Source organism: Mya arenaria, chromosome 15, assembly GCF_026914265.1.
Source record: "Mya arenaria isolate MELC-2E11 chromosome 15, ASM2691426v1".
NCBI lineage: Eukaryota > Metazoa > Mollusca > Bivalvia > Myida > Myidae > Mya > Mya arenaria.
Window position 1 is genome coordinate 50,788,962 of NC_069136.1, and position 15,543 is coordinate 50,804,504.

General features: G+C 33.2%; 1 protein-coding gene across 3 annotated transcripts in view; it reads left to right on the forward strand.

Annotated features, from left to right (window-relative positions):
• The first annotated feature begins 5,991 nt into the window (after window positions 1-5,991).
• Window positions 5,992-15,543, forward strand: part of LOC128220301 (uncharacterized) — a 31,114-nt gene continuing 21,562 nt past the window's right edge. For all 3 annotated transcript variants that reach the window (XM_052928650.1, XM_052928651.1, XM_052928652.1), the window contains exons 1-5: window positions 5,992-6,122; window positions 9,629-9,826; window positions 10,731-10,834; window positions 12,509-12,644; window positions 12,952-13,095. In XM_052928650.1, coding sequence (XP_052784610.1) covers window positions 6,062-6,122; window positions 9,629-9,826; window positions 10,731-10,834; window positions 12,509-12,644; window positions 12,952-13,095 — 643 coding nt within the window. In that variant the 5' untranslated portion in view covers window positions 5,992-6,061. The remainder of the gene's footprint in view (window positions 6,123-9,628; window positions 9,827-10,730; window positions 10,835-12,508; window positions 12,645-12,951; window positions 13,096-15,543) is intronic.

The following is a 15,543-nucleotide window of genomic DNA, read 5'->3' on the forward strand; positions in this document are numbered from 1 at the left end:
AGGCCATGTTAACGTAGCTTCACCTTGAAGTAATTGTACACGTAGCTTCACTTTGATGGCCATGTTAACGTAGCTTCACTTTGAAGTAATTGTACACGAAGCTTCATTTTGAAGGCCATATTAACGTAGCTTCACTTTGAAGTAATTGTACACGTAGCTTCATTTTGAAGGCCATGTTAACGTAACTTCACTTTGAAGGTCATGTTAACGTAGCTACACTTTGAAGTAATTGTACACGTAGGTTCATTTTGAGGGCCATGTTAACTTAGCTTCACTTTGAAGTAATTGTACACGTAGCTTCATTTTGAAGGCCATGTTAACGTTGCTACACTTTGAAGTAATTGTACACGTAGCTTCACTTTAAAGGCCATGTTAACGTAGCTACACCTTGAAGTAATTGTACACGTAGCTTCACTTTGATGGCCATGTTAACGTAGCTTCACTTTGAAGTAATTGTTCACGTAGATTCACTTTGAAGGCCATGTTAACGTAGCTACACCTTGAAGTAATTGTACTCGTAGCTTCACTTTGACGGCCATGTTAACGTAGCTTCACTTTGAAGTAATTGGACACGTAGCTTTACTTTAACGGCCATGTTAACGTAGCTACACCTTGAAGTAATTGTACACGCAGCTTCACTTTGACTGCCATGATAACGTAGCTACACCTTGAAGTAATTGTACACGTATCTACACTTTGAAGAATATATACACGTAGCTGCTCGCTCAAGTACATTAGCTTTAACGCTAATGTACGTGTATACGACGCTACACGTTAAACTTAATGTACACGTAACAACAAAATGAGTGCATTTACAAGTAATTTCACGTTACATGAATACGTACGTACACATTTAGCTTCAAGTGAAATAATGTTAAAGTTTAAAAACATCTAGGTGTATATGCACCGTTAGCAGGACGTCGAAGTCAAAGTTCACGCAGCTTTAATGAATTTAATGCTCAATAAGTCAAATAATAAAGAACATGTGCACATAGCTACAAATAAAACTTATGGTATCTACACTTTGAGACACATGTACACGTAGCTACACGCGTTAGTATTTGTACATATAGCTACACTATGAGACCCATGTAAACGTAGCTACACGTATTAGTGTTTGTACTGATAGCTACACGTTGACACACATGTACACGTAGCTACACGTATCAGTGTTTGCACATATAGCTACACGTTAAAGCACATGGTCACGTAGCTACATGTATTAGTACCTGTGCATTTAGCTACATGTTAAGGCACATGTACACGTAGCTACACGCTTCATTACTTGTACATTAAAACATGCGTTGAGGCACAGGTACACGTAGCTACATGTATTAGTACCTGTGCATTTAGCTACATGTTAAAGCACATGTACACGTTGCTATACGCTTCATTACTTGTACATTAAAACATGCGTTGAGGCACAGGTACACGTAGCTACACGTTGAGGCACATGCACACGTAGCTTCACATTATAGTACTTGTACATATAGCTACACGTATTAGATATTATACATATAGCTAAACATTGAGGCACATGTTCATGTAGCTACATGTTTTAGTGCTTGGACATATAGCTAAACGTTGAGGCACATGTACACGTGGCTACACGTATAAGTACATGTACATATGGTTACACGTTGAAGTACATGTTCACGTAGCTACACGTTTAAGCACATGTACTCGTCGCTACACCTTGAAGTACATGTTCACGTTGCTACCCAATGAAGCACATGTACACGTAGCTATTCGTTTGAGACTTGGTATGTGTATCATCTTGTTACGCTGATAAGCCCTTTCATGTGCCAGCTATCGAATAGTATAGGTATCAACAGTGAACGAAATTTAACAAATGGCTAGCTTCGAACGCTTTCACAGTAATAGTTTCCATGAAATAGCCTGATATATGGAAATGATAGTGTATAACACAGTATTTGTGTAAATATAATGTATTTATGCCATTCGTAAATATAAATAAGGGTTGGATCCAGAATTTAATGTTTGAGGAGCCGCAAAAATGGAAGCTCAACTTTGGACCGAAGACCCGAAATATTTACGGTTTAAATATGGTAAAGATTCATGGGGCGGGGGTCCTAGAATGCCAGGACGCTTGAACACTTTTAAATTTTCTCCAATTACCTATAACAAGAAAAATGATGTGGACTCTTGCCGACAAGTCAATCAGACTAGTAAGACGATACACATGAATGGGTTTCCTTATCTGATATAACAAAAATGAAAAAAATCAAGCGTTTGTTTCAAAGAACGGCCACTGCTCAAATCGTTTCGAATTGATGCGCATAAGTACTTATCATTTAAACGTTTAAGGTGACTTGGACTGTATTGCAGTTGGTCAAACGGGAAAGTGATGCTTATTCTTGAATAGTTGAATCTTTACAAGAGCTTATTTCGTATAGAGCTCTGTATTTCATCGAGAAGTTCGTAGCATTACATTCAGACAGAGACAGGTTACTAGGACAGAGAATATACTGTCATGGACTAGGGTTTTAAGGTTATGACTACAAGCGTAAGTGGCGAATACTTAACACAGTGTTTGTATAGCTTATATGTGTCACAAGAGACAGTTTGAGTCGCCGTCGGGACAAAATGTTGATTAAGACGTAGTGAGTAAAACAATCCTGGGCTTAACACAAGAGTAAACATCCATATACCAGTGTTGAAATAGTTTAATATGAATACGGGTAAACCCCTAGTATTGAAACATAATCACTATCATGACAAAATCCATTCTATTTACCTGTACCCATGAATCTAACCTCAATGCAGCGCTCCGCTTCAATAGAAATAGTTGTAATTGTAAAATAACCCAAATTCGATACGTAAAATACTTACATATCAGTCAATCGGTTCAGCTGGTATGTATTAAACCCTGACATCAAATTTAGAAAGATGGGTTTGTTGAAGCGATTACGCCAAAAAGTGGTGTAATAAATTTGTATTTTAATATTTCCTCTTGATAATGTTGGCTTTATTATCAAAACTCTACTGTAAATCAACGTTTATCTTCTGCACACTACACGTGAAGTTACGTTACGTTAAGGGTCGTTTATATAACTTTAACTGGGAGATGTGACTATAGTATATCCCTTTTATCGATTGATTATCTACATTATATGCTACAGTTGTTAGTGCGTCACGGTAAAAAAGCATATTGCCTTTATTGATGAAGGCTGTTGGACAACGCAATATGAGGAAATAACCGTATATTGGTACAAAGTGTAGAAGAAGTGAGAAGAGCATATGAACTGAAAAATGTGCTTGCATGTGTTATTTCCCTTTGATTACATTTCGTAATGCTTATTCATATGCACAAAGTTGTAAGTGTATCACTGTAGAACATATTTTGCCATTATTAGTGAAATAACTGAATGTTGTTGCACAAGAAAATAGGTGGAAATAACCGTATATTGGTGCACACAGTGTAGAAGAAGAGAGAAGAGCATATGAACTGAAAACTATGTGTTTGTATATGTAGTTTTCCGTTGATTACATTCCATTAAGCCTAATATGCTTATGAAATAGTTGTTTCTGTTTCACGGTAGAATTTTTTTGCTATATTTATATCACCATCACCAGATCTGATGAACTGAATGAAATATATTGTTAAAAGGTTTATTGAAAACACTTTTTTTAAATGTATTAATTCGTTTAATTATGATTTGGGTATTTACACGTTTTAATTTATATTAGATACTCTATGAAGCCTATCTAAACACGGTATCTGTGAAGAGTATAGGATTGTGGTACATTCACACAATTAAAATGATAATTAATCAAATATATTCTAACAAGGTTTATTATACGTCTAATATTGGTGTATATGCCACATGCTTAAAGCAAATAGAGTTTAGTTATAATAAGTTTGTTTAATACCTTTTCAATCCGAATTAGGGAAATCGTTGAAATAAATGAACAAGTTCTCTTATGTTTGTGTGTGTATGTTGTTAATATATTCATAAACAGAGTAATGAGAACGGAGTTAATTCTAAAATCCGAACTAAACCTCGTCACCTGAGCTCTTAACATGCAAATTGTATCGCACGGATAAATTTTAACGCAATTCAAGTATTCGCGTGCTAGTAACTGACCACTGTTTGTGACAATATGGTACAATATAATCGAAAACAGATCATGCGCTTCATCCTAATAATGCATTACATTTTTTTCTGCATTTTTCTGTTTATGATTCATAATGATTAAATTAAATTTCAATACAACTTCACATGAAGATTGAACATATTGTTACACGAATAATTACAACAAGTTTAAAGCTTAATTTAAAAAGGGTTGTTACCTCTAGAGGAGTTATCTTACGTCAACATTGAGCCTATTTATTTGGGGGTATAACGTATTTAAACAATAAGGGGGCGATTGTTTGTGATATGTATACCAGGATTTGTTTGAAAACTGGATTGTTTTGAATTTAATGCAAATGATATATATATATATATATATATATATATATATATATATATATATATATATATATATATATATATATATATATATATATATCTTGAGAAAAGGGGAAAAAGGTAATTATCATTTGTCTGACATTGTTGCTTGTTTAATAAGTACTAATCACAGAGAAATATGATAATTGAGCGATTGAATTAACATATATTATTATCTGTAAATATACAAGTTGTGATTTGCACACTTTGATTAGTTAATAAATTGCCCAATATGCATATATCATAAAATACTTAACCAAACAATTCGTTAAGGGTACAAGTACATGCGGATGCAATGTGATTTTCAAATTGTAACTGGGAATGCATGTGATAAAACGGAAACTTGTGTTAAAAACAGGAAGAACTATGCAATTATACAAATGTAATTGCAATATTGAAACACCCAAAGAGCACTGCTAGCGGATGCCAACGTTCGTCTTATTTTTGCCGATCAGTGGTAAATCTCAAAAGCGATATATACGATAATTGCAGCACATCTGCATATTGTATCTGGAAAATAAATACGTGCACTTATATACAAAGTACAAATATATAAAAAAAAAGTGCTGTCCCTCAATTGTGACCATGATCATCTTGTGATGTTTAAGCCGTTTTTACTATTAGGTTCGTCTGTGTTCTTTCATCTAATTTTGGGTCTTGGCGCGGTTCGGCATGGGCGGATCTGACGTAAAGGATAATCAACAACTTATGTAAAGTGACAAATGTTATTTCGCTGTTTGAAACAGTGAACCCATCAAACAGTGAAATATCATATTCATTTTACTGATAAATCTCTATTTATCACCGTAAAACAGGTAATGCACACTATACTTTGCTATGTGTACTTTGCTGCAAAACTTCAAATAGAGTAATTTAAGCATCAATTTGTTTTCTATACGTTAATCTGACTCAATGTTAAACGCCTGAAACATTAGCTTAAAATGAGCGTAAAATGTCTTGTGATTTCTTGATGATATAGTTTCAAATAAGAAAGATATCAAACATTATATAGCATAATAGTGGATCAATTTAATTTCCTGCTTACAAAAATGCAAATCTATTTTTATAATTAGCTGTAGCACCACAGAGCCACAAGGCATCGGGTAGTCTTGAATATTTTGACAAAAAAACTTTATTTTGTATAAAGACATTTTAGAAAAAAATGAAAATGCTTTTTGAAAGACTGATAAAAAAAATCATCAAAGTTGCTCATGTTGAAATGGGTGTTTTATTATGCTTGCTGAAATTTAACGTCAAAACTAAATTTAAAAAAATAAACTCTTAGGTTTTGGTCCTTCAAACCAAATTATTCATTTAGAAAGAAACTAAATTGCCACTAAAATACTGTGCTATCATGAATAGAAACGCAGTGAGGTATCCAAATGTAATAAAAAGAATCCACTGAATACTTAACAGATAAACATATTTTGCTTTAAACCCTCAAGGTCACTTCAATGTTAACTACATGACTACTCTAGTATTTAACGTATTTATACAACCCGGAAGTTTTGATAATAAAAGATTACCTGAGATCGCGTTACCAGGTTTTCCTTAAGGAAGTTATAGGTGATATGAAGTAACACAATATGAACCCATTGAGTTGTGTAATTGTGACAACTTTGTATTGTTTGGGAATAATTTGCGAAGGTACTGTGCTATTTCAATAGAATTACCGTTCAACTTAAATATCAATTTGTAAAGATATATTTATCCACATAATTTAAATATTTAAACATAAATTTAATTTAACATCGTTTTCTGATTGTGACTGTTAAGCAGAAACTCATTCTTGATATATGAAGCTCATTCGATTTAAGTCGACAAAGTAATGACCTTACTACTGCCTTTTATGCTCTACGATTATTAAGCTATGGAAGCATACAAAGGAAAGCACTGAAAAGGGACATTTTGTAAAATGTAAACAAAAGGTAATGTTTAAAATATGAGGCAAAGTTATTGCTACCACTACCTGGGATTTTCAAATTACAAACATCGAGAGCGAAACTCTAGTTATGTAATATTATAATTGTCTATGACGCTAAATGTGTTTCTTAATGTAAGCGGAATAACTCGATGAATATCATATACATGGAAAATGAGTTGTTTTCAAGATAATATTATTTATTAAAAAGTGATATTCTAAAGTTTAATCCAAAAGTGACGTCAAAGTTAGTTAAAGGTATTGTAAATACTGTGAAAAAACGTAGTCTAGTTTCCTAACTTTTTCGACTGATAGACATAATCGGCAAGATTTATCGTACATTCCTTAAATTCGGTAGCAAATTTCCGACAAAGACAGCCTTTTATAGGGTGAGGTAGGTAGATCGAGGCGATTTATAGCTTAATTTGGCTAGTGTAATGGCCTTGTGACAATCTATATGGCACAATTTCTTATTTCAATTTGTTCCACAACGTTTCGTTTCATTGAGCTACGAAAAATATTATTAAACGAAGTAACATAATTGCAAAAAAATATGCGTAATATTTTTTATATGATTGGCAAAGACACATTTTAGCGGTGCTAACCATGTTATAAGTACTATTAATAAAAACATAGTATTTACAAGTATATCCCATCGACATAAGTTTTGGTCATTAAATTTTGCCTCTAAACAGGTTTCGTAGCGCATGAAGTGCTTAATGTGATCTTCTGTGAAAGCCATGACATGAAGTGATCCTTTACCAAGATTGTTCTAATCATGTCCTTGGGTCAAAAATGGCCCCTCACTCGGGATCCATGGCTGCCTATATTCTTATATAGACTTATATAGACGCAGTTTGAAATAATATTCTCTGAAAATGGCCCAGACCAATGATATTGTGCATGCCTTATGTAGTGGTACTTTACCAAATTTGATAAAATGATGTCTCTGGGCTCAAAAGTTGCCCAGCCTCGGTGATCACGCGTTTTTACATACCTTTATAGTTAAATATTCTCCACTGAGCATGCATGTCCTAGACCCTTGCTATTTGGAATACAGCCTTATGTAGTTTTCCTTTACCATTTTCTTTTCAAATTATGGTACTTTGGTCAAAAGTTGCTCTGCCTTAGGATTAAGTTTCCCATATACTTATACAATATATAAGTAAATTCTTTGAAAATCTTCTCTAAAACCGGTAGGGTCAGACCATTTATATTTTGTATCCAGCCTCTTAAAGTGATTTTTACCAAGAGTGTTATAATAAGGTCACTGGGGCCAAAAAATGCCCCACCCCAGGGTCCAGAGTTTTGTATATACTTAAAGACAAAGAATTGTGCCAGCTCTGGGTGTTCCAGGTTTTCTATATACTGATATAGTTATTTTGAAATAATCTGCTCTGAAACCGCATGGAATTTGATATTTGATTTCAGCCGTATGTAGAGGACTTTTACAAAGATAGTTTAAAGTATGTGCCTTGGACCAAAGCTTGCCATGTCCCGGAGGTTCCAGGTTCTCCATTAACAGATATACATAAAGTCTTCTTCACTGAAACCGCATGGCCGAGTCCCTTGATATTTAGTGTAAAACTTCAGGTTGTGGCCGTTTACAAAAGTTGTTGCCCCTTATGTCAAAGCTGGCCCCGCACCGGGGATCCCTGGTTTTCTATATACTTATACAGTAAAGTTTGGTTCCTTGCCAGCAAATTATCCCCTTAGCAACCAATGACTTTCTTACTAATCACTTACTTCCTTTGCATCCAATGACATCCTTGGCATCCCTTGACTTACTCAGTATCTACCTACTTCTTTTGTAGCAAACGATCTTATTAAAATCCAATAACTTCCTTAGCAACCATTAACTTCTTGAGCCACTAAAGCAATTTGTGACTTTCTTTACAACCAACGATTTTCTTAGCTACAAACGACAACGTTAGCAACTACCCACTTTCATAGCAATCAATGACTTTTTAGCGGCCAATGATTTTGATAGCAACCAATGGCTACTTGAGTAACCAGATTGTTTTCTGCCATCTACACAACTTCTTAGTAATTAATGAATTCTTTAGCCAGCAATGACTTCCTTAGCAGCCACGTACTTCTTAGCAACTACCTTCATACAAGGCAACCCATGACTTCTTAAGCAACTTATTTCTTCCTTTTCAACCATTGACTTTCTTAGCGAACATTTACTTTCTTAGCAACAAAGTACTTCCTAAGCAACCAATGTTTTTCTTCCCAATTTCCTGCACCAATGGCAATCAATGATATTTTTTTGAACTAATGACTTCCTTAGTGGCCAGTGAATTTATGAGCAAGCACTGACTACTTCAGCAACTTCTTTATTACATAGCAACCAAAGACTTCCTTTTCAACATTTTCAACCGACTTCCTTGGCCTCTATTAACTAACTAAGCAACCAATTACTTTCTTAACAACCACCTACTACATAAACCACCAATGACGTCCTTCTAAACTAATGATTTCCTTAGTAACCACCTTCTTTCGTAACAACTATATTTATCAATAGCAACACATGATGTATTTAGCAACCATTGAATTCCATAGAAACAGTCGTTTTCAATTGCCATCACATCCATCGTCCCTTTAAGCAGCAGCTTAAAATGTCTTCCCTCACCAACCTCCTTATCAACCATCAAATTACTCGGCAACTACTTACTTTCTTAGCAAACAGCAGCATCCTTAATAAGCAATAACTAGTTGGTCATTGTATTCTGGTGAGCGCTTGTTTTCTTGATTTTTCGACAACTTGTAATTTTGATTATTTTATAGAAATATAATGCAGAGTGAGGAAAGAATAATGCATGACGTAATAGATGTGTTCTAGTGTTATATATTTTACATGTAATAGTAAATGTTATTGTATAAGACTCAAGAACGGATCATATCTATATTGATAGGCAAGTGCCAATCACATCTGCAATTAAAATTACAGGCACACGCAGACTGCGATTTTTCTTTAATTATAATGTTAATATGATGGATATGTATTTGCTTATTAAATGTCCACAGCCATTGTTAAAACTTATTAACAAACAAAGGTTTACTTTATTTTCAATTTGTTTATATTGTGTTTTACAAAATTATAAAAACTGATTATCTAAATAAACGTTCTCTCGTGGTTGATTGAACAAACTTGTTAGGCTTAAACACAAATTAATTACAATAACATAAGATATAGATCAGCATTTGCCAGATCTTGTGAACTTTTCAGGTCAGGGATTTTTTGTATCACAAGATGAAACGAAATGGAACGAGTCTAGATGCACCTTGGCAGAACCAATGGTAATCTGCAGCGATGATGACTCAAGCGTTGTTAAAAATGGTTTGGAAGTTCTTAAAAATGCGAAAGAAAAAGACAATGGATTTTGGATTGGATATGCCAAGACATGGATTAGTAATGCTTATGTTGGTAGGTGCATGCATGTAAATATAAAATTAAAACAAAACAAGTCCGATTAAATTACACTGTCTTTATTCACGAGAAAAAATGATTTTTTGAAACGGTTTGAAAAAAAAAAAACATTAATATATTTGACGCATTTTTAATATAAGGCGACCGCCTTTGAACGATCACTGAGGCACTTGACCCTGGGGTTAAAACAGGTTTTAAACGCAACCTCAATTTTGTCTCAACATTTTCAATAGTTTCAAAATTTAAAAAAAAATCAAAGCTATCATCAACTTGAAGACAATGAAACATAAAATGAAGCAAATAGTATAAACTGTTACAGAAACTTCACATACAAGTAACAGACAACAGTTGCATGTTTTCAAAGGTACGATAACAATATATCCGACATAGCTCGACTGAATAAATAAGGGAATATATAATATTATAATTGACTACAATTACTCAACCATCAGATATATAAAGTGTTATCGTTACCAACGACAGCTTTAATATAAAAGAATATTTTCAATGGAGTTAAACTCGAAATAAGCAGTTTCTAGTTTTCCGGTTTTCATTAATACATTTAATCGCAAACGCGACTGACAATAGTTTTGATGGAAACTATATCTTTAAGAATCTGTGCCGATGCACGTTCTAGAAATTTAGCTTGGTGGACAGAATGGACTATTAACAGAATTGTCGTAGGCAAAACATTGATTTTGCAACAAGGCAAACAAGTGAAAGAACTGCCCACTTTTATCCAAATCGATGTTAACATACTCTTTTGGATATGATATGAATGTGATCAAATAAATATTACCAGCCGTGCGCTTTATTTCGGCTTAGTTTCTAAGTTTTACTGAATGGTATTATTCACTTCAGTTTGTTTGATTTGTCCGTAATTACTTCCATTGTTTTGAAGGATGTGAGGAATTGGATGGTGGGGCTGAATATTCTGTTCCAACTCTGGGCGAATGTAGACGTACAACAGGATGCAAAACATTCGGTATACAAAAATTAACAACGGTGAGTAATTTCGGATAACAAAACAAATATTCAAACTGAGATATTTGTTGGAAGATTGGAAATGTGACGACAACGGGTAAGTTGACCGATGTGAAGTTCATTATTGAATGACTAATTCTGCATTTAAAAAGTTGGAAAAGGATTAACGCAACTCTTTGAAAAAATAATAATTTAGCAATGCTTTTCATCAACTACAACAGTTTGAATCTCGATTCGACAATTTTTTAATATATATTCTGTGTGTGTAATGTTTTGTAGCGTTCCGTCTGTTGTTTGGGTTTGATGGGATTTAAATATTATGCATATTAACAGTAAATTGAGTGAAACAGTACAGTAAAGGTTTGGGTACAAGGTATGCCACTGTAGATAACATTGTGTCATCTTGTGTTCGATCTTTCGACATAGAGTACTTATGATCAGCCATGCGAAACGAATGTTTGCACTGACAACATTTAATGTGATTTTTTATAAAGATTTTCAAAACATAAATGGTCAGAGAAATGGATGAGAAAATGTTATCCAAATAAAAAATATTACTGACAAATATGACTAAATAGTATAACAAAACTTGCAAGGGATTTCATTGAAATGCATGCAAACTTCTTGCAGACGTTTTAGGGGACCAGAATTTTTCGCGAAATTAGATTTTAAATAATCAGAGAATAATAAAATATTGGCAAATTACACACGATTCGAAAAGATTGCATTTTATTTTTTTAACATGTTTTATTTGTTCATTTCATAAAATGGATTTAAAATCGTTTATTATCTTCTATTTAGGTAATTTTACAAAAATGTAACTTCTTTGTAACTTCACGATAATAGTAATTATTGTAGGTAATAGCTTTAGGTCTATTCCTTTTGCATATGTCTATTTTTTTCTTATTCAGTGTTATAAGCATACCTGTTTTCACTGTTATTCCTTGGCTTGTATATGAAACACAGTCACACTTGTGCCTCTGTGTATGCAGTTAGTCCAATTCTTTTAAATTAACTTTAACTAGTATGGGCATATTGTTTGGAACTTTTTGGAAGTTGACAATGTGATGAACGTTGTTACTTTTTAATATTGAACTATTTAATGGTGTGCTCACATATTTATTTATAGATCAGTAGATTAGAAGTGCATCCTTTAAACTTACAGAGCATTAACAATTTGAAAGTTAACAACGATGATGTTAACAACATTGTAAAATTTAATCAAATTCTGAACAGTTGGCCCCATATCTTTGTTTCATGTCTTACCATTTTAGGTGAGAATTCATGTTTTATAAATATGATTAATAATGTATTATTACATCATTATATCATCTTGAATATTCTTAAAATAGTAATTCTTGATTGTATTTAACTGTTTATTTCAGTATCATTTGAAATAGTTGTAATCATTACGTTGCATTAAGCTTTAAATTATAACTCTGAAACAGTTTGAGCATTCATGTTAAATTCCGTTCAAATATCCAATTACATTTATGATATGCTTTTGTCAGAACATAAAAATTAAATGTGTGTTTTCAACAAGTCTTTGTTTCTATATAGAAGAACATATGGCCTGTTTTGACAAGTATGTCTTGTTCTTTTAACTGACCAATGGGTTACTACTTGCATGAGATTTTCCCGACGGCAAACGTAGCTCAGGAATTGGTGTTTAAGAATCAATTTATACATTTTCAGGGCTTGCGATGTAAATGTTCCAGTGAAAACGCCTTACGGACTCAAACATGTGGAGAAACATGTAAAGAGGGTGATAAATATCCATGTGGTGACACAGCCGACACCAATATATTCTCAGTTTACACTGTCGAAAATGGTACTAATATATATTTATTTATTATGTTTACCTCTAGGCGAAACTTACAAACGAAGTTAGTTTCAATACATGATTATAAAACTAATGCTTACATTAAAAACATTTTACTCGAAAATCGGCACGGAAAAGTTTGCGAGTTTATCGGTTAAGCTAAATTTTTCTTGTAGAGGGATCCTTTTCCCTCTAGAGGCACAAATAAAGTATGTTTTTGAAAGTAATCAATAACGCATAACTTGATATTTCATTTTAAATGAGATTGAATATTGTGTACGTTGTATGTGGCTTATCATCACCCCTAATATTTCAGTTCCTCCTAGCGAACATTCACAAAACAATACAAGAAACTGCCTACTGTTCTACTATAAGTACGAAAATGGAAATGATTATTATTGGGAGTCATGTAATTTAAAACTCACCCCAAGATTATTATGCAGCAACAAATATTTTTCAGGTAACTATATCTTTTTTATGCCACTTATATGAAACAAAACGAATCAAGTTGCATAGCCTGACAATTGACACAACGCCGACTACGATAAGGCTACGCCTACAGTGTCACGTGGCCCCTCGGTAGGGGCCCTCCGACATGAACACAGAAGCGGGCGATAATTAAACAGAATTTATACTTGACAATCAGATAAAAAATGAATGTGACATGGTAAAACATAGCAATAAAAGCTAATTTAACATTAAATTAGTTAATTATTATAATAAGTTAAATTCAATGCTTGATTCAGGTAGAAATAATTTAATGTCTAAACTTTAAAATAATAAATTTCTAAATAACATCGGAATTTTGTTTCAGTAGAAAGGCTATTGTTAACCTCAAATTTATGAAAACAAAACATGGATTAATTTACTTTACGAAAGTAAATTTATTGTTGACGGTTGTTTAGATCAAATTGATTCTGCTGTTTTTCTTCCTTTCATACAAGTTTAGTGAATTATTATTATTGATATAACTTCCGTAATATTTCTCTCAATGAATTCATATCCGTATTAAATAAAATGCGAAACTGTTCCTACAAGTAACATACATGTAGGAGTTAGAAGTGATCATAGTCATTATAAATGCATAGGTTTAAACATTGATTTGCGTCATTTACAATTGAAGATGATTTTGTTTTATCTATACGTATCTACTTTTTGTGACCTTCAAATATATGATATTTGATCTTTTATCTAGTAAATTTAATGAAAAAATGTAACTCAAAATTAACTGAATTGTCTTTTTCACTAACAGTTTGTCCAAACAAACTTAAAAGCAAATGTATATGCTTCGGATTTAAAACTTTACGCACAAGAAGGAGAAAAAAAATAAAAATATATCGCAAGATGTCGTCAATATTACGCACTAATACTCATAATTATATTTCTTGTTTTAAGACTAACAAAAAGATACGTATGTTATGTACGGTCACATTAAGAATTTGGATGGTTAAAATAGTCTACCGAAAGGTCACTTTGTTATCAAACAAATTCCCTAAAAATGTCAGTATTATGGATTTTCTTGTCTTTACTATCTCTCAGATAAAATATTTTGTGTTTAATATATACAAAACAGAGTAATTACACTACTGTTGATAAGTGCAGTTTGTCGGAGGTCATGGCGGATAGCAACGGGCAACTGATAAGCCCCGCCTAATCTGGACGCTGATTGGTCAGTCGGTTATCGTCCGGCCAGTTTGACTGACAGGCCGCGTCATGTTAATTATATAACACCCACTCAACAAATTGGTTTATTAGCGTCACTAGGTTGTTGGTCGGCAGGCTAACAGCTTTAAACGGATGATTCGGAAACTTAAGACATTAGTCGTAGCGTCTAGGCCAGAAGGAACCAAGCAACATTCCAATATAAAACGGTTTTGGTACCTTTAAGCATTAAGCCCACGAATTTGTATAAGTGCACTTTTCCGTGAACCAATGTCGTTTAAAAATGCCCTCTTACTCCCAAATAAGATTTACCACAATTAATACAATTGTTGTAGTATACCAAAGATGATGAATAAATGTCGAAAACAATGATTCTTATGAAGGATGCCGTGTTTAATTTGAAAGAAAGGTGCATAAAACACGGTATTTCTACCTTATGGGACAATAGTAGATTACAGTCAATATTTTTGCATTCACCAATCATTTAATATTTTTTACGTTTTCGGCTATTAAACACACGGTTTCATGAATGCATTATTTAGTAAGTAGTTAAAGGTTTATCACTCAAAATGTATGTTTGTTATTCATGTGTATGTGTTGATTTTAAATAAGATATCCTTTTAAGGGTTGTGCACCATTCAACTTTTGTTTTATCATTTTAAAGGTGTGGAATTTGCTAACCGGACAAGCTTTCTCGTTTGAATAGAATTGTTTTGAATGTTACTTAACATAGTTGTTATGGAATACAAAAATCACTTTCCATGAGCAACGAATAATTCGTCTTAGAGTAGCGAACTTTTGAATAGCCTATTGATATGAAGTTAGGTAGTGACCATATTGCATTAAATATTGAAAGGATTTTAGCTGATAAAATGGCTTTTTAATTTTCGAATACTTATATTTATTAGACCCTATATGTCGTTGTCTTTTTATCCAGCCTGCAAAGTTGTAATATAATTGTGTGTGTGTTTTTTATTATTAGCCATTGTCGGCATTACAAGCACACGCATTGTGACAATTCATATATTATACATTAGCTTTTTTGTAAATCTATAACATCAAATGTTTAATAAATTTGCAAAAGTTCGCTTCCCAACCTTCCAAACAATTGGTCTTTTAATATGATTGAACTACTGACAGAAGGTACTGCTGTAGTTGATTTGTGATAGATTATGCTCAGTATTAACGAAGACCCAATGAGACACACGGTTAAGGTCTTACATACACTAAACGAGAGACACACAAG